This window comes from Scyliorhinus canicula, chromosome 1 (genome assembly GCF_902713615.1).
Source record: "Scyliorhinus canicula chromosome 1, sScyCan1.1, whole genome shotgun sequence".
Taxonomy (NCBI): domain Eukaryota; kingdom Metazoa; phylum Chordata; class Chondrichthyes; order Carcharhiniformes; family Scyliorhinidae; genus Scyliorhinus; species Scyliorhinus canicula.
This window is the reverse complement of record NC_052146.1, coordinates 254,717,875-254,742,421: the sequence shown is the minus strand read 5'-3', so window position 1 is coordinate 254,742,421 and position 24,547 is coordinate 254,717,875. Positions and strand designations below refer to the sequence as shown.

General features: G+C 46.6%; 1 protein-coding gene across 7 annotated transcripts in view; it reads left to right on the top strand.

Annotated features, from left to right (window-relative positions):
* The window catches only part of ush2a (Usher syndrome 2A (autosomal recessive, mild)), a 1,354,742-nt gene that overhangs the window by 527,952 nt on the left and 802,243 nt on the right, over positions 1-24,547 (top strand). For all 7 annotated transcript variants that reach the window (XR_005462328.1, XM_038811752.1, XM_038811743.1 and 4 more), the window contains one exon: positions 4,220-4,493. Coding sequence is in view for 6 of the 7 variants with exons in the window: in XM_038811752.1 (XP_038667680.1) it covers positions 4,220-4,493 (274 nt within the window). In the remaining variant the exon portion in view is untranslated. The remainder of the gene's footprint in view (positions 1-4,219; positions 4,494-24,547) is intronic.

Here is a 24,547-nt window from a genome sequence, read left to right as displayed (position 1 = left end):
ACTAGATGGGGCAAGTTGCACCCCAGCAGGACTGAGACTAAGGATACTGTAGGTGTGCAGTGGGACGCATTGACGCTGCTGTTGAGGCACCGGAGAATTGTGATTTGGTGTGAACCCGGAGTCTGCTGCGCTTTCGGCGTCAAAACCGATTCTCCATCCAATCGCCTTTCCCAATTTTGCCATCACCTGATGGATAATTCCACCGTATGCCATTTAACCATCACTAGAATGTCAATAATCAATGCTGACAATTGTCACAAATTGTGTGGATGAAAGGTGGAGCAAGTAGGTATCTCCCATGATGTGATAGCATGGGGCCCAGATGATTTTAATGTATAGGCTTCAGTTCAATATGATGAACAGACTGACACTTGGTTGGATTAGGAAATGGGTGGTGCATCCAATTCACCTGCACAATTTCTGGTGGAGCACCCAACCCCGATTTAAAGTCAAAATCTACCTTTTAAAACAAAGATTGCATCTCAATACTGTGCATACAGTTCTGCTGTAACATTTTTGTCAGAGCTGTATTAGGTTTTCTGATACTTCCATGGAGATCTTAATGTAGAAGGTCAGGACAAGAAGAAATGCTCAGAACCTATGGAAATATTGCCCAGAATCACTATTCACAAACTATTATTCAGTAACTTGCTCCACAAGTTGGCCCAAGTGACAAATCTCAGTTTATGGAGAGGCAGTGGCATTATGGGAGCAGAAAATATTTCCCCTCTCAATACAATAGTGGGCAGCATATCTACTCCTTTTCCACCCTATCAACAAGTGACATCATTGTGCTGGAAGGTTAATTGGGCCAGGTGCCCCAGCAGCATCTGAAATGTGGTACTTTCCAACCAGGTTTTTGCAATCTTCAGCTCATGGGCAGCAAGTATTTTGAGGGTTCCTGCATGATTGGCTGTATCCTTCAACTAGCTTCGCTGGAGGCACCTGGGAGGCACCTCATAGGAATAGTAGAATTAAGAAAATTTATTGTAAGAAAGCCAGCCCAGATGTACATTTGGATGAAAAATATAACACAATTATTATGTCAGAGATTAAATTTATCCCCTTTATCAGGATTGATTCTTTGATGTGACATGTGATGATCTTGGTTTCAATGTTTAATGCAGTTTTGCGAGTGTGCAGCATAAGGTATGTCACTATTATGCAGGAAAATATTTTTGGGGCAAATTGTATGGAGCTCCCAAACATGTTGATCCCTTGTTTCTGTAATGCTGTTGTTGACTCAATAATTATTGTTTCCTGATTTTGATTATACCAGTGTTGCTCTGTCATTATAGCATTTCAGGAAGTGATATGAGCCATACGTTTAGAGGGTACATCTTGTCGCCCAGGAGCTATCCTGCCTCATTTCTTGTCGGGTTAAAAACTGGAGGATAATAGACTGTCAGAGTATAAATATATTGTGACACCCCTGGGTACCTTCCACAAACTTGCATAATCCTCTTTCTGTGATTGAATACTACCTGGACATTTCTAATTGATGCTGTTTGGTGTTCTGTTGTCCTAATGGCAAACTTTTAAAAAGTTAATTTACAAGATATTGGCGTCACTGGCTAGGCCAGCATTTATTGCCCATCCCCAGCTGCTATGTAGGAGGTGGTGGCGAGCAGCCTTCTTGAACCGCTGCAGCCCGAGGTACACCCACAGTTCTGTGAATGCATGTTTGCAATCTGATATGCTGAGGATGGAAAGAAAGCCTGAAAATGGTGCGGACCCCCAAGGTCACTTGTATTGACTCTTAAGGAGAATAGAGAAGGTGATGTACTAGTTAGCTCTGGCCAACAGCGCCGTGGTGACCTTCTTACTGCAACTATGTCCTGCAGGTTGGACGATGTAGATGTTTCCTGTCGCAGACTGGAAAGAACCAATGACAGAGAAGTTAAGGACTGTGCTAGCTAATTGCACCTTCTGACCTCCAGTCCAGCAGACTGCAGGTTCTACTGCCATGTTTGGAGAATTGTAACCTCCTGATGCCCTGGCCCCCTTACAGATGTACAAACTCTTGGCCTGTGCTCCCTATTTGCTGAATATGGGCTTTTGCAAACGCCTGCACATGCGATATCCTGGAAAGGTCCAGCTGATGTTGCTGCCAAAGTTACTGCTGCTTCTCTTTTTCAACTGTTCCTCCATTCAAAGGAAACTGACAATTATTAAGCAGATAAAACTTATTGATACGGCTTAGACCAAATAAGTACAAAATCTGGAAACTCTCCTCCACAAGGGCATCATGATTCAATTACCTGCAGATGAGGTTCCTTTCACCCCACTATTGGCAGCTATGACTTCAGTTATCTAGGCCCTAAGCTTGGGAATTCTTTGCTTAATCAACACTTTCTCTCTACTTTTTCTCCTCCTTTAAGCCGCTCTTATTACCTAGCTCTTTCACCAAGCTTTTCGTCAGGCGACCAATTATCTCCTTCTTTGGCCCAGTGTCAATTTTGGTTTTGGTAGCCCCTGTGGGGACATGTTTGCTATTTTAAATATGCTGCATAAATGCAAGGATACTTCAAAATGATACTGATTTTAAGGGGAAAAAACCACTTATACTGTGAGAAAATTTGAGTATTAGCATTGTTTTCTCAAACAATATAATTTTTCCCCTTATATTGGCATTCTTGTAAAATGTCCTGGTGAGTACAAGACAAAGAGTTTCAGTATGTCTCTTTTTTCAGCATAACTCATGACTTTTGTTGAACTCATTTTGTCCTTGATACCCATCTCCAGCTTCCTTGACCCTGTCCCCACTAATCTTTACTGCTAACCACACATCATGTGTTATGGAGTCCACAGTAATTGATGTTGTGAATGGTCCCCTAGGCACGAGTCCTGTTTCCCTCCCTTTCACAAGCACCTCTGTCAGCTCATGCTCAAAAACTCAATCTCTTTTTTTTTATAAATTTAGTGTACCCAATCATTTAGTGTACCCAATTAAGGGGCAATTTAGCGTGGCCAATCCACCTAGCTTGCACGTTTTTGGGTTTTGGGGGCGAAACCCACGCAGACACGGGGAGAATGTGCAAACTCCACACGGACAGTGACCCAGAGCCGGGATCGAACCTGGGACCTCAGCGCCGTGAGGCGGTTGTGCTAACCACTAGGCCACCGTGCTGCCCTAAAAACTCAATCTCAACTGCTATCTTTCTACCTCCAATCCAAATTTCCTCATTTTCTTGAACACTTAACGTGAATATGGCGCTGGAATATGGCGGCTCTCTGCGAGCTCTCTCACTCAGACTCTTTTGTTTTACCTCTTATCACCATTCCAACTTACTAAAACTCTTTTCCTCTTCATATATAATATTTTCTTTGTTTGGCCCTTGTTCTGCACTGTAACCAATCATTATTTATCAATGTACTTTGTCGATTATTCTTTTTGTCGACTGTGTACGTACTGTGTACGTTCCGTTGGCTGGAGAAAAATGCTTTTCACTGTACTTCGATACATGTGACAATCAATCAATCAATCAGGTATGTTCCAATATTCTTGTAAACATGACCAGTTAAAAGCACAGATGTGGTGCTTTGTCCTCTTCGAGCACATATTAGAAATTAAGGCTTTGGAGGTCAATGGATCCCAAAAGATTCTCAGAAATTTAAAATTAATTAATGGAATATCTACTGTCCTATTCCTATGCAACCAATATGACCTACCTATGGTTAAAGTACTAGGCTTGGAGTGAAAATTTCTGTCATGTATCCTTATGTGTTTCTTTTTTGAAATGCAATTTGGAAGATTGAAACATGCTGTGTCAAATTTTCAGTAAACGCAATATGTATTTGTGAAGCAGTTAACACAATAATTGAGTTAGTAATGGTTTTCAGTCCTCAACTTGCTATTAACTGTTTTGGTGTAAGTAAAGACTGTTAATTTTTAAACATTTAACATTAGTATTAATTAGTGTATCAGTATTCATTTGAAGGAAAGAGAGAGGTTTTATTAATTAAGGTCTGTTTTGCCAATTTATGTATGGAGCAGCCTCTACTGTTTTATTGCAGATTCAAGGATACATCAGTGTCTATAATTTTATTGCTAATTGCTATATCTAGTCATTTCCAATCTGTGCAAATTAAAATACATGAACAACTTTCAACATGCAATTCAAGTGCTCCATTGGTTTACAAGATCATAAGTATAATATTAATTGAATGGAAAAACACTTCACCTTGTTTTTCTAATTTTTGGATTGCAATCCTACAGGCCGAATTGCACAGTGGAACATTGAGCTTCTTGGTCAAGACAAGTTCAAGTATAACCCGGGTTGACCTCTGGTTGGGGCTTTCCTACTGTGACGGAAAATGGAAAAACATTACACTTAAGAAGCAAGGTGCAGTGGCGTCAGTGAACGTAAATGGGCAAATTAAGGAGGAACTGGCAACTGAGGAAGAGGAGCTGCAAATAAACTCTCCGATTTATCTTGGTGGCATCCCAACTGAAGCAGAAAGCTTTTGCAGAGGATGTGAACTAAAACAAGGTTTGTGACAATTTGCACCTATTTGTCTTTGATTTGGAACTGCTTTTCAAGTTCTCAGAAAACATTTTCTTTTTGTTTTGTTTTTTTAAATAAATTTAGTACCCAGTTATCTTTTTTAATTAAGGGGCAATTTAGCGTGGCCAATCCACCTACCCTTTGGGTTGTGGGGGCGAAGCCCACGCAAAGACGGGAGAATGTGCAAGCTCCACACAGACAGTGACCCAGAGCCAGGATTGAACCTGGGACCTTGGCGCCGTGAGACAGCAGTGCTAATCACTGTGCCACCATGCTGCCCTCTAAAACATTTTCTTCATGAAGCCCTCTTCTGTTCTCTGGCTGAACACAGGTCCATGGTGATTATTTGCAGAACCACAAAGTGTTGCGATTTCTTTTTCAATAACAGGTGCGGGTGCGCAGGCAGACCATGGTAGTGCTTTGATCATAATGGGGATTGAGCCCTGTTCTGTTGACATCAATCTGATCCACACAGCAGGGGCAGAGTTTTAGGGCAGGATTTTCCGGTCCTGCCGAAGTCGTTGGCAACAGGGCTGTAAAATTCTGCCCTATCTGTCTAGCCATTGGGTTGATTGGTCCTGCCAGAAATCCTGACACACTTTGTAAAAATATTTTTTAACCTCACCGCTTTCATGTGACCGCATGAGCTGTGACTCAGTGCTGCCAGCCTTGCCTCTGAGTCAGGATTCCGGTCCCACCCCAGAGACATGACCATCAAATCCAGGCAGTACTCAGCATGCACTGAACTGTCGGATCTGCTGGGCAAGATCCTATGGCCTCCCTATGCCATGTTTCGCGGTGGCGGGACACGGCCAGCCATTGACTGGCGGCGGGATCTTCGGGCCCTACTGCTGTCACCGGGATTTCCCATTGAAGCCACTCCATGCCACTGGGAAACCCGCCAGCGGGACTGGAAGATCTCACCTGCTGCCTTTCATATGAGATGCTAAACTGAGGTCTAATTTGCTCTCTCAGCTGTCCTTAAATGACCCCATTTGAGGAAGAGCAAAAGCAAAGGTCCCTCCCTGCCTGTTATCCTGACCAATATTTATCCTTCAAACAGGATCACTAAAACTGATTCTCTGGTCATCATCATTTTCTTGTTTGTTGGACCTTGATATGCACAAATGACTTCTGAACTTTTCATCCTTAAAGATAATAGTGCTTCATTGGATGAAAAGCACTTTGAAGTCATGAAAAATGTAAGTTCTTTATTGTATATGTTACTTTTATTATGTACTCTAGCTTGAAGAGTAAGATGGCCCACCAATTTCTTAATGACTGTCAACAGTTTTGCCTGATGACTGGTCAGCAACGAGAAGAATTTGTAGAGGGAGAATTAATAATTTTACTTGTCCCTCCCTTGAGATACAACAATAGAAATCCATAAAGTAGCCTGTTTATGAATTAGCAGCACTCAATAAAGCAGATTGAGTGACAGGCCATGGGACTGGTCTGATGAGTAAATTTGTGGATGGCACCAAGGTTGGTGGAGTGGCAGATAGTATTGAGGATCGTCAGAGGATTGACCGACATCTCTCAGGGTGGGACTTCCTTCCAAGGAGGGGCATAAGTCCTGCCCACTGTGAATCAATGCCCAAGTGAGCGTTAAATGACTGTGATCTTTCGCGACTCGGCAGTATCACGTTAGGTGCCGACTCTCAGGATGGCTCACCATGCTTAAAATACGACCCTTACTCTTGTGAACTGGCTATACCTCATGTCAGTCTTTTTTACTTATGCCATAAAATATGCCACAAAATAAGCGAGGAAGATGAATGTGTTTAAGCTGTGTCACAAATTGACTTGACAGCCTGAAAAGTTCGTTTAGAACAAGAACAAAGAAAAATACAGCACAGGAATCGACCCTTTGGCCCTCCAAACCTGGATCCATATCCCTCCATTCTCATCCTATTCATGTATTTGTCAAAATGCCTCTTAAACATCACTATCGCACCTGCTTCCACCACCTCCCCTGGCAGCGAGTTCCAGGCAGCCACTATTCTCTGCGTCAAAAAACTTCCCTCACACATCTCCTCTCAACTTTGCCCCTCGCACCTTAAACTTATATCCGCTAGTAATTGACCCCCCCCCCCCCCCCGGGAAAAAGCTTCTGACTATCCATTCTGTCCATGCCACTCATAAATCTCTATTAGGTCACCCCGCAACCTCAGTCGTTCCAGTGAAAAAAAATCTGAGTTTCTCCAACCTCTTCTCATAGCTAATACACTCCAGATCAGGCAACATGCTGATAAACCTCTTCTGTACCCTCTCCAAAGCCTCCACATCCTTCTGGCAGTATGACGATCAGAATTGTACGCAATATTCCAAGTGTGGCCTAACTAATGTTCTAAACAGCTGCAGCATGACTTGCCAATTTTTATACTCAATGCCCCGGTCAATGAAGGCAAGTATGCCATATGCCTTCTTGACTACCTTATCCAGCTGCATTGCCACTTTCAGTGATCTGTGGACCTGTACGTCCAGATCTCTCTGCTGCCAATAGGTGTGGATAAGTTTTTGATCATGTCCAGTAAATGGCATGCTCCCTCATGGACCAAAAGAACATGAGCCTTCAGCGCAATGCTAACACCAACTGTCGCTGAAGTGAGATATTTGCCTCAGCAATTCATAGACTGCAATAGAACCTGGCCCAGATCAGAGCAGAGGGATGTCCGCAAAACACCAACAGAACCTTTCAGTAGATGGAATTGATGAAGAGGAGACAAACAAAAAGGAAAGAAAAAGAGAAATCTCTTTGTTGGTGCAAAGCTTCCCAGACTGTAGAGTAGAACTGCAGTAAAGCTTGCATGTGTGCGTACAGTAATGAAAATACAAGTGTCAGAGCCCAGAACTGTCTCCTCAATCAAATGGGCTGCCATAGGATCCTAATGCGCATCTGATTAAAATCACTCATCTCATTCAGAGAACAATTTAAATAATAGAAATAATCTTTATTCGTGTCACAAATAGGCTTACTGCAATGAAGTTACTGTGAAAAATCCCCTAGTCGCCACACTATGGCACCTGCTCGGATACACTGAGGGAGAATTCAGAATATCCAATTCACCAAACAAACATGTCTTTCGGGACTTGTGGGAGGAAACCGGAGCACCCGGAGGAAACCCATGCAGACACTGGGAGAACATGCAGACTCCACACAGACAGGGACCCAAGCCGGGAATCGAACCCGAGTCCCTGCTGCTGTGAAGCAAAGGGTTAACCATTGTGCTACCGTGCTAACCACCAACTTGATGCATTTTGAACAGCGACAGTACAATAAGACCCCGATTTCAGTCGCCCCATTTTGAGTCGTTCAATTTTAATGTCATTTCACGCCAGGTTGCATGGCCTGTTTGGTGCCTTTTTGGAGTGGCCTCTCCTGCTTTGTAACCCTGCCAACGTTCCGTCTCCCTGGCCCTCCTGATCGCTGCGTGCCAACCCTCTCATCATCTTCCCAGCTTGTGTCTTATCTCTGCTGCCCTGATGGTTAAAGCTGCTCCCCCTGCCTCTAGCTGCTCATTTTGTGAGCCCTCACTCACAGCAATGGTTCAGGATTGGGAAGTGGTGAGAAGGAGGTTCAGTGTGAGGTGCGTTTGAAGAGAGAGCAGGATGCGTGGCAAGCGGGAGGTTTTGCAAGCCCGATCTGCGGCAACTGTGAGGGTCAGAGAATGGAAGAGATGGTGAGCCAGAGACAAATGGAAGGAGTTAGCATATTTCTGTTGTATTTTTTAATTTGTTTTCGTTTAAAAGTTATTTTCTTTTACAAATTTAGCAATGTAAAAATTTCAAATTACAGGACATGATGTTTCTTTTTTTTATTATGGGAATGGTACCATTGGAGCTAACCATGCCCATACATCGATTATAATGGGAAGCTCTGATTTACTTAATGTTGCTTATTTAACATTGCACCTTCAGGAACGTAACTAAGATGTTATGCAAGAACTTAATGTAGAGTGTTTACTGTTGAATTTGCTAATGGGAAAATATGGCTGTTCCCAAACGACACATTAGAAGGCTACTAGATACAAGAGGGCTTGAGAACTATTCAGTTTTTATACTGGAAGGATGGACATGTTTTTCAGAACAAATAATATTCTGGAATTGAAGGTGAAAGTGAAGAGGTCAAGACTGATGTGCCATCAATGAACACACGACGAGTAGTGAACGTAACTAAGGCTTTAATAAACTAAACAGAAAGCCTCCTGGCCTCTGATCCCTAACTGGATAAGAGGTGGAGACCAGCCACCTTTATACCTGGCCCGAGGGGAGGCGGAGCCATCGGGCAGTGGTTTACCACATTACATATAATACAATGGCCATTTACCACAATACTTGGATAGAAGAGGGGCAGAAATGTTTGTTGGAGGTACCCTGGTTATAGATGTTTCAACACGATTAGGGAGGATGGTAAAAGAGGTGGGGGGGTGGCATTGTCAATTAGAGATAGTATAACAGCTGCAGAAAGGCAGTTCGAGGAGGATCTGCCTACTGAGGTAGTATGGGTTGAAGTCAGAAATAGGAAAGGAGCAGTTACCTTGTTGGGAGTTTTCTATAGGCCCCCTAATAGCAGCAGAGATGTAGAGGAACAGATTGGGAAACAGATTTTGGAAAGGTGCAGAAGTCACAGGATAGTAGTCATGGGTGACTTCAACTTCCCAAACATTGAGTGGAAACTCTTTAGATCAAATAGTTTGGATGGGGTGGTGTTTGTGCAGTGTGTCCAGGAAGCTTTTCTAAAACAGTATGTAGATTGTCCGACCAGAGGGGAGGCCATATTGGATATGGTACTTGGTAATAGAACATAGAACATAGAACATTACAGCACAGAACAGGCCCTTCGGCCCTCGATGTTGTGCCGAGCAATGATCACCCTACTCAAACCCACGTATCCACCCTATACCCGTAACCCAACAACCCCCCCTCTTAACCTTACTTTTTAGGACACTACGGGCAATTTATCATGGCCAATCCACCTAACCCGCACATCTTTGGACTGTGGGAGGAAACCGGAGCACCCGGAGGAAACCCACGCACACACGGGGAGGACGTGCAGACCCCACACAGACAGTGACCCAGCCGGGAATCGAACCTGGAACCCTGGAGCTGTGAAGCATTTATGCTAACCACCATGCTACCGTGCTGCCCCAATGAACCAGGGCAGGTGATAGATTTGTTAGTGGGAGAGCATTTTGGAGGTAGTGACCACAATTCTGTGACTTTCACTTTAGTAATGGAGAGGGATAGGTGCGTGCAACAGGGCAAGGTTTACAATTGGGGGAAGGGTAAATACAATGCTGTCAGACAGGAATTGAATTGCATAAGTTGGGAACATAGGCTGTCAGGGAAGGACACAAGTGAAATGTGGAACTTGTTCAAGGAACAGGTACTACGTGTCTTTGATATGTATGTCCCTGTCAGGCAGGGAAGAGATGGTCAAGTGAGGGAACCATGGTTGACAAGAGAGGTTGAATGTCTTGTCAAGAGGAAGAAGGAGACTTATGTAAGGCTGAGGAAACAAGGTTCAGACAGGGCGCTGGAGGGATACAAGATAGCCAGGAGGGAACTGAAGAAAGGGATTAGGAGAGCTAAGAGAGGGCATAAAAAAATCTTTGGCGGGTAGGATCAAGGAAAACCCCAAGGCCTTTTACAAATCTGTGAGAAATATGAGAATGATTAGAGCGAGGGTAGGTCCGATCAAGGACAGTAGCGGGAGATTGTGTATTGAGTCTGAAGAGATAGGAGAGGTCTTGAACGAGTACATTTCTTCAGTATTTGCAAACGAGAGGGGCCATATTATTGGAGAGGACAGTGTGAAACAGACTGGTAAGCTTGAGGAGATACTTGTTAGGAAGGAAGATATGTTGGGCGTTTTGAAAAACTTGAGGATAGACAAGTCCCGCGGGCCTGACGGGATATATCCAAGGATTCTATGGGAAGCAAGAAATGAAATTGCAGAGCCATTGGCAATGATCTTTTCGTCCTCGCTGTCAACAGGGGTGGTACCAGGGGATTGGAGAGTGGCGAATGTCATGCCCCTGTTCAAAAAAGGGAATAGGGATAACCCTGGGACTTACAGGCCAGTTAGTCTTACTTCGGTGGTAGGCAAAGTAATGGAAAGGGTACTGAGGGATAGGATTTCTGAGCATCTGGAAAGACACTGCTTGATTTGGGATAGTCAGCACGGATTTGTGAGGGGTAGGTCTTGCCTTACAAGTATTATTGACTTCTTTGAGGTGACCAAGCATGTGGATGAAGGTAAAGCAGTGGATGTAGTGTACATGGATTTTAGTAAGGCATTTGATAAGGTTACCCATGGTAGGTTATGCAGAAAGTAAGGAGGCATGGGATAGTGGGAAATGTGGCCAGTTGGATAATAAACTGGCTAACCAATAGAAGTCAGAGAGTGGTGGTGGATGGCAAATATTCAGCCTGGAGCCCAGTTACCAGTGGCGTACCGCAGGGATCAGTTCTGGGTCCTCTGCTGTTTGTGATTTTCATTAATGACTTGGATGAGGGAGTTGAAGGGTGGGTCAGTAAATTTGCAGATGATACGAAGATTGGTGGAGTTGTGGATAGTGAGGAGGGCTGTTGTCGGCTGCAAAGAGACATAGATAGGATGCAGAGCTGGGCTGAGAAGTGGCAGATGGAGTTTAACCCTGACAAGTGTGAGGTTCTCCATTTTGGAAGGACAAATATGAATGCGGAATACAGGGTTAACGGTAGGGTTCTTGGCAATGTAGAGGAGCAGAGAGATCTTGGGGTCTGTGTTCATATATCTTTGATTTACCAGGATGTTGCCTGGAATGGACAGTAGGTCTTACGAGGAAAGGTTGAGGGTGCTAGGCCTTTTCTCATTAGAACGGAGAAGGATGAGGGGCGACTTGATAGAGGTTTATAAGATGATCAGGGGAATAGATAGAGTAGACAGTCAGAGACTTTGTCCCCGGGTGGAACAAACCATTACAAGGGGACATAAATTTAAGGTGAATGGTGGAAGATATAGGGGAGATGTCAGAGGTAGGTTCTTTACCCAGAGAGTAGTGGGGGCATGGAATGCACTGCCTGTGGAAGTAGTTGAGTCGGAAACATTAGGGACCTTCAAGCGGCTATTGGTTAGGTATATGGATTATGGTAGAGTTTAGATTAATTTGTTCTTAAGGGCAGCACGGTAGCATTGTGGATAGCATGTTTGCTTCACAGCTCCAGGGTCCCAGGTTCGATTCCGGCTTGGGTCACGGTCTGTGTGGAGTCTGCACATCCTCCCCGTGTGTTTGAGTGTTTCCTCCGGGTGCTCCGGTTTCCTCCCACAGTCTAAAGATGTGCAGGTTGGGTGGATTGGCCATGATAAATTACCCTTAGATTATCATAGAATTTTGGACACTATGATTAAACTTGGACAAAAGTTCACACAACATCGTGGGCCGAAGGGCCTGGTCTGTGCTGTATTTCTCTATGGTCTATGTTCTACACATATGATACACTACAGTGGTTTACCACAAAGACTCAAAATTACACAATTCTTGAGCACAAAAACACAATTTTGTGAATGGAAATTGGGCCTAAAATGTATTGACTGCTAACAGATCGTCTTGCTCCCAGCGGCGGGTGCAGCTGTTGCAGTTGGTGACTCCGGGGACATGTTGTCTGGAGCTTCAGTCCAGCATGTCTGTGTCGGTTGAGGGGAGGGGGTAGGCAGGGGCCTGGTGGATGGCGGCAGTGTAGGCGTGGGACAGTACAGGAGCCCCGGGGGGTGGGGGGGGGGGGGGGGGGGGGGGGTGGTGGTGCAAAGAGCGTGGGGAGGTGCGTTGGCCGGGAAACCAACGGGCGCCAGGTCCCGTAGGGAGACCATATCTTGCCGTCCGTCCTGGTGCGCAACGTAGGCGTATCGGGGGTTGGTGTGCAGTAGCTGGACCCTCTCAACCAGGGGGGTCGGTCTTATGCTTCCGGAGAAGGACAGGTCCCGGACTTGTCAGCCAGGATGGAAGCGAGTCCCCGGAGATGGACTTCCGAGGGAAGACAAACCCTCGGTCGTGAGGGGTCTCATTCGTGGCTGTGCAGAGGAGCGACCTAATGGAATGTAGGGCATCGGGTAGGACCTCCTGCCAGAGGGTGGTTGGGAGACTTCTTGACCATAGGGCTAGAAGGACAGCCTGCCAAACTGTTGCGTTCTCTCACTTCACCTACCCGTTTCCCTGCGGGTGATAGCTCGTAGTCCTGCTCGAAGCGATGCCCTTACTGAGCAGGTAAATAAGGTAAATAATGCGCTCATAAACGATGTGCCCCGGTCACTGTGGATGTAGGCAGGGAAACCGAACAGGGTGAATATGCTGTGCAGTGCCTTTATAACAGTGGCCAAGGTCACGTCGGGACAAGGGACAGCGAAGGGGAAGCGGGAGTACTCATCGATGACGGACAGGAAGTATATATTGCGGTTGGTGGATGGGAGAGGCCCTTTAAAGTCAATACTGAGGTGCTCAAAGGGCCGGGAGGCCTTTACCAGATTAAACTTGTTTGGCCGGTAGAAGTGCGGTTTGCACTCTGCGCAGACGTGGCAGTCCCTGGTCATGGCCCTGACCTCCTCGGTGGAGTAGGACAGGTCGCGGGCCTTCATAAAGTTGGTAAGCCGGGTGACCCCCGGGTGACATAGGTCATCGTGGATAGCCCGAAGTCGGTCATCTTGCACGCCAGCGACGATACTTGATTTCGTAATTGTCGGTGGAGAGTTCGATCCTCCACCTCAAGATTTTGTCATTGTTAATTTTGCCCCGTTGTGCGTTGTCAAACATAAAGGCTACCGACCGCTGGTTGGTGATGCGGGTGGACCTCCTACCAGCTAGGTAGTGCCTCCAACGCCGCACAGCTTCCATGATGGCTTGAGCTTCCTTCTCGACAGAGGAGTGTCGGATCTAGGCGGTGTTGAGGGTTAGGGAAAAGAAGGCTGCTGGCCTGCCTGCCTGGTTGAGGGCAGAGGCCAGGGCGACGTCTGACGCATCACTCTACCTGAAAGGGGATGATTCATCCACCGCGTGCATTACGGCCTTGGTGATATCGACCTTGATGCGGCTGAAGGCCGAGCGGGCCTCAGCTGTCAGGGGGAATATCGTGGCTTTAATAAGTGGGCGGGCTTTGTCCGCATAGTTGGGACCCACTGGGCATAGTAGGAGAATAGCCCCATGCATCATTTTAGGACCTTGCGGCTGTAGGAAGGTGAAGTTCCATGACGGAGCGCATGCGATCGGGGTCGGGCCCAAGGACTCCATTTTCCACAACATAGCCGAGGATGGCTAGCCAGGTTGTGCGGAAAACGCACTTCTCCTTGTTATACGTGAGGTTGCGGGATTGGGCGGTTTGGAGGAACCTCTGAAGGTTGGTGTCGTGGTCCTGCTGATCATGACCGCAGATGGTGACATTGTCCAAGTACGGGTATGTAGCCCGCAGCCCATACTGGTCCACCATTCGGTCCATCGTTCTCTGGAAGACCGAGACCCCGTTGGTGATGCTGAAAGGGACCCTGAGGAAGTGGAAGAGTCGGCCGGCTGCTTCAAAAGCAGTGCAGTGGCGATCTTCCAGGCAGATCGGGAGCTGATGGTAGGCTGACTTCAGATCTACCGTGGAGAAAACCCGGTATTGCGCAATTTGGTTGACCATCTCCGCAATGCGGTGAAGGGGGTACGCATCCAGTTGAGTGAACCGGTTTATGGTTTGGCTGTAGTCCACAACCATCCGATTCTTTTCCCCGGTCCTGACAACTACCACTTGTGCCCTCCAGGGGCTGTTGCTGGCCTCGATGACCCCCTCCCTCAAGAGTCGTTGGAACTCTGACTTGATAAAAGTCATGTCTTGTGCACTGTACCGTCTGCTCCTGGTGGCGATGGGTTTACAAACGCGGGTGAGGTTCGCGAAGAGCGCGGGGGGGGGGGGGGGGGGGGGGGGGGGGGGGCGGTGGTGTGGACCTTAAGGGTTGCGAGGCTACATATCGTAAGGGGTGGGTAAGGGCCCGCTGCACTTTAGGGTCAGGCTTCGGTGACTGCATCGGAAGTCTAGTCCAAGCAGTAGAGGGGTGCAGAGGTGAGGGCGGACAGACAGTTTAAATGCGGTGTGCTCTGAGCCCTGTATCGCGAGGTTCGCGACACAGTACCCCCGGATCTGTACCGAATGGGATCCGGAGGCAAGGGAGATTGTCTGGGACGTGGGGTAGATGTGGAGGGAGCAGTCCTTACTGTGTCGGGGTCAATGAAGCTCTCTGTGCTCCCGAAGTCAAAAGGACAGGGGGTCTCGTGCCCGTTGACCATCATTGAATTTTTCAGGTGCTTTAGCTGCGACTGGTTGAGGGTGACGGCGCCGAGCTGCTGGTAGTCTGCGTGGTCGGAGGTATCGGAGTCACAAGATGGCGGCCCCCACGAGTCGCACGTGTCGGGCTGGGTTGAATATGGCTGCCAAGATGGTCACCCCCATGAGTCGCACGTGTCGGGCTGCATGAAAGATAGCGCCCCCCCACGAGTTGCACGAGGCGGTTGACGCATCCGAAGGAGGCGTTCCCGGCCGACACGCAGCCACATTGCGGGGTCTGTGGGCCTGTGAGTCCGTGGATCGGGCCTGGTATGCTTTCGACTTTGGGGCTTTGTGTCGGGCCAGGCAGATTCTGGCAAAATGTCTCTTTTTGCCGCAGTCGATGCATGTTGCGGCACGGGCTGGGCAATGCTGCCGTGGGTGTTGGCCCAGACCAAAGAAATAGCACGGCGGACCCTCGGTCTGGACGGGCAGCCGCGCGTCACAAGCCTGTGACGTAGTTGGACCTGGTGAGGGCTGCGTCGGTGGTGCGTCCGGGGGATCGCGCTGGGTCTGCGGGGATCAGTTAGGCCACCTCTAATAGGGTGGCTAGTTTTACCGTGTCCTGCAGGTCCGAGGCCCCATTTTCCAGCAGTTGCTGCCTGACGTAGTTAGATCGGACCCCAGCCACGTAGTTGTCCCGGATCTACAGCTTCATGTGCTCCTCAGCCTTCACATCCTGGTAGTTGCAGTTTCTGGCAAGTAGGGTCAGGTTCTCCAGGTACTCGTCCAGCGATTCCCCAGCGTGTTGAGGGCGGGTAGTGAGAAGGTGCCGCACGAACACCTCCTTTACGGGCTTTACGAAACGCTACTTCAGCGTCGCGACAGCTGCGTCGTATGTGCTGGCTTTCGCAATCATCACGGAGATTCGATGGCTCACCCGGGCGTGGAGGAGGTGCATCTTGAGGGGTCGGAGGGAGGCGTTTCAGAAGAGTCGAGGTAGGCCTCGAAACAATGGAGCCAGTGAGAGAGGATCTTGTGCGTCGAGGTCGAGTTTATCAGGCTTTAGAGCAGCTTCAATAGTGATGTCTTTGGTTAATAAATTGTTGTACCATCAATTCACTGCAAGACGATGAGAACGAGTGAACAGAGGCTTTATTAACCGAGAACTGGCCTGCCTGTGAGTTCAGTAACAATGAGGGCTGCCCACAGGTGGCCAGGTCTATATACAGCCCCGGGGCGGGGGGGGGGGGGGGGGGGGGGGGGGAGCCAGAGGCAGAGCCTACTGGGGCTCCTGTACAATACATGGTGGTAGATTGTATTACTATTTCCTGGTCATAGGCCACAGTACTATACAGACAGGGTAGATAGTATTACTATTTCCTGACCTTAGGCCACAGTACTAAACAGACAGTTTTACTATGGTGAATACATTCACCACAGTTATCAGATGCCTTACTGAAATCCAGATATACCACATCCATCAATGTATCTCGTCACATCCTCCAAGAATTCAATGAGGCTTGTGAGGCATGATCTGCCCCTCACAAAGTCATGCTGACTATCTTTAATCAAACAATGTTTTTCTAAATAATCATAAAATCCAATCTCTCAGAATCCTTTCCAATATTTTGCTCACCGCAGATGCAAGACTGATGGGTCTGTAATTCCCAGGGATTTCCCTATTCCCTTTCTTGAACAGTGGAACAACATTCGCCTCCCTCTAGTCATCCGGTATTACTCCAGTGGTGAATGACACAAAGATCATCGCCAACGGCACAGCAATCTCCTCCCTCGCTTCCCGTAGTAACCTTGGGTATATCCCGTCAGGCCGTTATCTATCCTAATGCTTTTCAAAATTTCCAGCACATCCTCCTTAATATAAACATGTTCGAGTCTATTAATCTGCTTCACACTGTTCTCATGAGCAACAAGGTCCCTCTCTCTAGTGAATACTGAAGCAAAATATCCATTTAGGGCCTCCCCATTTCCTCAGACTCTAGGCACAAGTTCCCTCCATTATCCCTGATCGGCCCTACTCTCACTCTGATCATCCTCTTATTTCTCACATAAGTGTAGAATGCCTTGGGTTTTTCCCTAATCCTTCCCGCCAGGGTTTTTCCATGCCTCCTTCGAGCTCTCCTTAGTCCAGTTTTGAGTTCCTTCCTGGCTACCTTGTAACCCTCTAGAGTCGAGTCAGATCCTTGCTTCCTCAACCTTACATAAGCTTCCTTCTTCCTCTTGACTAGAAGCTCCACTTCTCTTGTCATCCAAGGCTCCTTCACCTTACCATTCCTTCCTCATCTCAGTGGGACAAAACTATCCAGCATTCGCAGCAAGTACTCCTTAAGAACCCCCACATTACTGTTGTGCATTTCCCCAAGAACTATTGTTCCCACTTTATGCTCCTCAGCTCCTAATGGAAGTATAATTTCCCCTCCCTCAATTAAATACCTTCCCATACTGTCTGTTCCTATCCCTCTCCATGATTATGATTAAGGTGAAGGAGTTGTGGTCACTGTCACTGAAATGCTCTCCCACCGAGACATCTGACACCTGGCCTGATTCATTGCTGAGTGCCAACTCCAATATGGCCTCCCCCCTAGTCGGCCTATCTACATATTGAGTCAGGAATCCTTCCTGTACACACCTGACAAAATCTGCTCCATCCAAACCATTTGAAGTAAAGAGGTTCCAGTCAATATTAGGGAAGTTGAAGTCACCCATGACAACAACTCTGTTACTTCTGCACCTTTCCAAGATCTTCCGCCCAATCTGTTCCTCTATCTCTCTGCTGCTATTGGGGGGTCTATAGAAAACTCACAATGAAGCGACTCAGTTTTGTTTCTGACTTCCACCCAGACTGACTCAGTAAACAAACCCTCCTCAACTACCTCCTTTTCTGTAGCTGTGATATACTCTCTAATTAACGGTGTCACGCCCCCTCCTCTTTTACTTCCCTCTCTATTCTTCTGAAAACATCTAAACCCCGGAATATCTAACAACTGTTCCTGCCCCTGTGAAATCCATGTCTCTGTAATGGCCACAACATCGTAGTTCCAAGTACTAATCCATGTTCTAAGTTCATCTCCCTTATTCCTGACACTCCTTGCATTGAAACAGACACACTTCAACCCATCCACTGAGTGCAACTTTGCCCAATCGACTGACTATCCTTCCTCACAGACTCGCTGCATACTATTTCTACCTGTTCAACAGTGGTCCTATCCTCTGATCCATAGCTCTGGTTCCTATCCCCTACCAAACTAGTTTAAACCCTCCCAAAGAGCTCTAGCAGACCTCGCACCCAGGATATTGGTGCCTCTCTAGTTTAGGTGCAATCCGTCCTTCATGTACAGGTCCCACCTTCCCCAGATGATATCCTAACGATCCACATATCTGAAGCCTTCCCTCCTACACCAGCCCTGCAGCCACGTGTTCAGCTGTACTCACTCTCTGTTCCTTGCCTCACTTGCACGTGGCACTGGTCGCAATCCTGAGATTACTACTCTGCTTGTCCTGCTCTTTAGCTTCCAACCTAACTCCCTAAAATCACTTTTTAGATCCTCATTCCTTTTCTTAGCTATGTCGTTGGTGCCTATGTGCACCATGACTTCTGGTTGCTCCCCCTCCCCCTTATGAATCCTGTAGATTTGATCCAAAACATCCCTGGCCCTTGCACCCGGGAGGCAACAGACCTTCCGGGAGTCTCGATCGCGACCACAGAATCTCCTATCCATTCCCCGAACCATTGAGTCTCCTATCACTATTGCTTTTCTATTCACCCCCCTTCCCTTTGAGCCACAGAGCCAGGCTCAGTGCCAGAAACCTGGCTACTAGGGCTTTCCCCCAGTAAGTCACCCCCCAACAAACCAAAACGGTATACTTGTTTTGAAGGGGAACGGCCACGAGGGATCCCTGCACTGTCTGCCCATTCCTTTTCCTTCCCCTGACTGTAACCCAGCTACTCTTCTCCTATACCTTGGGTGTGGCTACCTCCCTGTAACTCCCGGATGATCCAAAATTCATCCAGCTCCAGCTCCCATTTCCTAATGCAGTCTCTGAGGAGCTGGAGTTGGGTGTACTTCCAGCAGATGTAGTCAGTGGGAACACCGGTGGTGTCCCTCACCATCCACATCCTACAGGAGGAGCATGCAACTGCCCTGGCCTCCATCCCCTCTAAGATTTAAAGGAAAATATATATATATATATGTTGCTACTACTCTCCCAAGTGAACCCTCTAAAATTGGTGATTCTGCTAAATGAAACAAAGATAGCTTGCTTCCCCCAAAAAACAAAACAAACACAAAAATTCAAAAAAAAACAAACAACTCTTACATTACAGAACATAGCTGCCCTGTGAACTAACTGCAGCTCCGACCTCCGACTTTATTCCCAGTCAGCTGCACTCTCTATAAACTCCTGGCTCCCTTCACACTCTTTGAGAAAATATAGGAAATGAAATGAAAGGAGCACCTTGCTCCCTCCTCACCTCACCCCCTCAGTCATCAAACTCTCACTTTAACACTGTAATGCGCACAAATTCAGCACTCAAATGCAAACAAAGTCAGCACTGTAAGCTGGCTCACCTTTATACTGGCTGACTCGAGCCTCTGAAAACTGGCTTAATCCAATTAACTAATTTACCAAGCTGCAGCTGCAAGTAGCTGCAAGTAGAACCTCTGTTTAAAGCTGATTGAAAATTCACTTTCTTCAAACCTAAACAGCAACTTTTAAGTTAATTTACCAAAATAAAAGAAAGACTAGATTTTAGATAAAAATAAACCCTTAATATCCCTCAGTCACCAAACTCTCACTTTAACACTCTAATGTGCACAAATTCAGCAGTCAAGTGCAAACAAAGGATTGCAGACTCCAGACTCCAGACCTCTGCCAGGAACATTAGGGAGTCTGTGCTCAGCTGCCCTCCACTTATTCACACACTCATTCTTTGGTTGCGAGAAGATCCGTGCTGTAGTCCTGCTTTTTAGTGTGTGATTGATGGTAGCTGCCTCTATAGTGCTGACTCTATTAGGGTTCAGGCACACTGTTCAGGTTTCAAAGTTTGCTGAACATGCAGTGCACTAATTGTCCTCTGAGACATGGCATGTGTGCCGTCGAGGAGGCATGGCGAGTTGAGGAGTGTGAAGTGCTCGCACAACTGGCAAGGCTAAGTCCTCATTTGAAATAGCCTTCAGCTGTGAAGCTAGAGGCTTCTCACAGTCAAAGGGAGAGAAATTGAATGTCATGATAGGAGCTGCAGCATGTCTCCGTCCTGGAAGTATTTGGTAGGGCAGAGAGACTGCAGCTGAGGTTGCCCCTGTCATGGGTCTTCACAATATTTACAGAAGGATTGAATGCCTCACAAGCGCAAAGCCCCTCACCCGCCCTCCCCTTACCTGCAAGACGAGGGGTGACCCCCGACCTAGAATGCTTCAGCCCCCTGACCAAGCCCAACCCCAACATCCTGAGGGGTTCCCCCCGCACTCCCCACCCCGCACCCCCCCCCCCCCCAACCCCACCCCCTTCCCCCCAGCATTGGGTCGGCATCTCCGATGCACTTGAGTTGCATGCTTGAAAATGAAGATGGTTACTCACCTCCTCACTTCCCCTCTGTAGCCATTGTGCCAGCTTCACGTTTTTGAAAATGATCACTAAGTGACATTCGTGTGATTTCGCACTGGGGAGTCGGGTAATTTCCGGGAGACCGCTACATTTGTTTCAATCTCATTAATGAGATTCAAATGAATGAAAATGAGAGTTAATGATGTTCTCGTCATTTTTGGATGTGATCCCAAACTCGCCATCGGAGCGGGCCGGGTAAATTGCAAATTGGTTCACGCCAGGTGTGAATCTCAATTTCAGCCTTTTCCGCTATTCACCCAGCTCGCCCAGATCCACACTGGGCCAAATGTAGTCACTGGATTGCTGCCAGTATGTTTTCCAAATTGTGACAATAAAGAAGTTTAATTCGCTATTGAACAGTTACAGTAACGTTTTCAAGGACAGCTATGAAGGCATACTTGGTGTGAAGGTCCACATCCAATTCAGACCTGATGCAAAGCCGGTACATTGCAGGGTTACACCGCTGTCCTATGTTCTCTTAACCTGGGTCATGAAATCCCCCAAAATCTTCCAAGCTACAATGGGTATGATTGTGCATCGAGTACTGCATAGATCGTGTAATTAGAATAATGTGTTGATTGAGACCGCAGCAGAGAAAGAGAATCTTCAAGTACAGGGAAGCAAGGGAGGAAATGGCTGGGGCCTTGACTGACATCTTTGTATCCTCATTGGCTACAGGTGAGATCCCAGAGGACTGGAGAATAGTGAATGTGGTACTGCTGTTTAAGAAAGGTAGCAGGGATAATCCCGGAAACTATAGGCCGGTGAGCCTAACGTCGGTAGTAGGTAAATTATTGGAAATAATTCTCAGGGACAGGATTTATACCCCATTTGGAAACAAATGGACTCATAAGTGATAGACAGCATGATTTTGTGAAGGGGGGGTTGTGCCTCACTGACTTGATTGAGTTTTTTGAGGAGGTAACAAAGATGATTGATGAGGGGAGAGCGGTGGATGTTGTTTACATAGACTTCAGTAAAGCCTTTGACAAGGTGCTTCATGGCAGACTGGTACAAAAGGTGAAGTCACACGGGATCAGAGGTGAGGTGGTAAGATGGATACAGAACTGGCTCGGTCACAGAAGGCAAAGGGTGTTTTTCTGAATGGAAGGTTTTGACTAGTGGTGTTCCACTGAAATCTGTGCTTGGGCCTCTCTTGTTTGGGGTGTACATAAATGAGTTGGAGGAAAATGTAACTGGTCTGATTAATAAGTTTGTGGATTACACCAAGGTTGGTGGAGTGGCAGATAGTGTTGAGGATTGTTAGAAGATACAGCAGGACGTAAAGAGGTTGGAGACTTTGGCAGAGAAATGGAAAATGGAGTTTAATCCATACAAATGTGAGGTGATGCATTTTGGCAGGTCTAACACAGAGGGGAAATACACCGTAAATGGTAAAACTATAGGATATAGAAATCAGAGAGATCTGGGCGTGCAGGTCCACAGATCTTTGAACGTGGCAACACAAGTGGTCAAGGATAGTCAAGAAAGCATACGGAATGCTTGCCTTCATTGGACGGGGCATCGAGTCTAAAAACTAGCAAGTCATACTGCAGTTGTATGGAACCTTGGTAAGGCCGCACTTGGAATATTGCACACAATTCTGATAGCCACACTACCAGAAGGATGTGGAGGCTTTGGAGACGATACAGAGGAGGTTTACCAGTATGTTGTCTGGTCTGGAGGATGTTAGCTATGTGGAGAGGTGAATAGACTCGGACTGTTTTCATTAGAAAGACGGAGGTTGAGAGGTGACCTGATAGAGGTCTACAAGATTATGAGGGGCATGATTAGAATGGATGGGCAGGCACTATTTCCCAGGGTGGAGGGGTCAGTCACCAGAGGGCATAGGTTTCAGGTCCATGGGGCAAATTTTAGAGGAGATGTGCGAGGCAGGCTTTTTATGCAGAGTGTGGTGAGTGCCTGGAACGAGTTGCCGGGGAGGTTGTGGAAGCAGATACATTAATGGCTTCAAAAGGAATCTTGAAAAACGCAGGGATGGGATGGGTCTTGAGGGATATGGCACAAGGACGTGCTGAGGGTTTTGGCAAAGGTTGGTATCATGGCTGGCACAGGCTTGGAGGGCGGAAGGGCCTGTTCCTGTGCTGTATTGTTCTTTGTTCTTTGTACAGGATGAAGTATTAAAAAGGCTCAATGGTCACAATATGAAGTTGAAAAAGCACAGTTGTGCTCCTGTGCAATCTGAGATAGTGTACCTTGGCCTGATAATCCATGAAAAGGGGTTACATTCTGTGTAAGAGAAGATCGAGGCTATAGTCAATACGGCCCAAAATTATAAATTGTGTCTGAGCTTGATCTTTTCCAGACATGGTTCGATACTATTCATAGTTTATGTCTGAGCTTGAAACTGGTGTTAGCTCCATTACCAGCTGGTGACAAAAGATGTGAAATGGGAATGATCCGAATTATTTATTTATTTAAAAAAAAATAAATTTAGAGTACCCAATTAATTTTTCCAATTAAGGGGCAATTTAGCGTGGCCAATTCACCTAGCCTGCACATCTTTTTGGGTTGTGGGGGTGAAGCCCATGCAAACACAGGGAGAATGTGTAAACTCCACACGGACAGTGACCCAGAGCCAGGATCGAACCTGGGACCTCAGCGCCATGAGGTCCGCAGAAAGAGTGAATGTAACTAGGCTCAGATAGCAAACGAAGAACTTGGAATCTTCTTCAGAATCAAAAGTTTCACCAGTTTTTATTGAGTAGAAACTTAGTAACAGGTCATAAAATCCTTAATAGCTATTCTCAGATCAAAATCTACAGTTCCGACGATGACAATGTCAAAAATGCATTATACTTCTCTCACAGCACCACAACATTGAATATTGCAGTTTGAAAGAGAATGCAATCACTGAAACACTTTCAGTTTGCTGCAAGAGGACTGAGATATAGGCTGTGAAGGGCTAATCTTCACAATATAGATAGTAGACATGACTTTCCTCGTGCTACAACTGAAATTGCAGCCCAAACTCTGACTCACTGTACAAAAGGGCTGACAAACAGAAATAACTTTGCCAGTGTACAGCCGAGGAACTGAAAACATTCCACAATTGTCACAATGAGTTGTCATGTGAGCAGGGCTGCATTAAGTGGGGTCACAAAGCTGCGGTACTTAGTTCTTTAAGAGATAGGTATCTGGCAGAACTAAATATTGAACACAGAAATAGTCAGCATGATATCCATAATGAGAGGTTTCCTTTGTTGTCCTATCTGGTGACAAAGAAACAAGTTCTATTTTTAGCTTCTACCATTTTCCTTGGGGTCACCAAAATGCTGGTTTATCACCCTTCTCCATCTCCACCTGTCAGTCACACATTCTTCTTCGGATTCTACTGTGTTTAAGTCTCTCATCGCTACATCTTTGCATCTGGTCTTGGGCATCATCTTCTTCTTCCTGGCATCCCATTTCCATTACTCACTTCACCACATAATATAATCGTTAATATGAAAATATTTATTATTGTCACAAGTAGGCTTACATTAACACTGCAATGAAGGTACTGTGGAAAGCCCCTAGTCGCCACATTCTGGCGCCTGTTCGGAAACACTGAGGGAGAATTCAGAATGTCTAGTTCACCTAACAGCACGTCTTTCGGGACTTGTGGTAGGAAACCGGAGTGCCTGATGGAAACCCACGCATACACAGGGAGAATATGCAGACTCCGCACAGTCAGTGACCCAAGTGGGAATAGAATCTGAGACCCTGGCACTGTGAAGCAACAGTGCTAACCATTATGCTACTGTGCCACCCATGTCCTCTCCCCCTCGGCAACAGATTATCAGTGCAAATTCAATATCTTCTTGACTATTGTTTGAATGCTCACTCAATCTTCACTGGCATACTGGTTCCTGAAATTGTCCTTTCTCATCATTTTACACATCCATCTCAGCACCCATATTGCATTAGTGTCCTATCATTCTTCCTCTTATGGGTGTTGCCCCCGTTTCTGCACAATGCTGGTCTCACAACTATCTTGTGGATTCTTGAATTCAGTTTCAGTGGTACTTTTCAATGACATAACACTCCACTGCACTTCATCTAACTACTCCAACCAGAGTTGCTCCATTGCTTAATCTCCATATTTTTTTAAAATTTAGAGTACCCAACAATTTTTT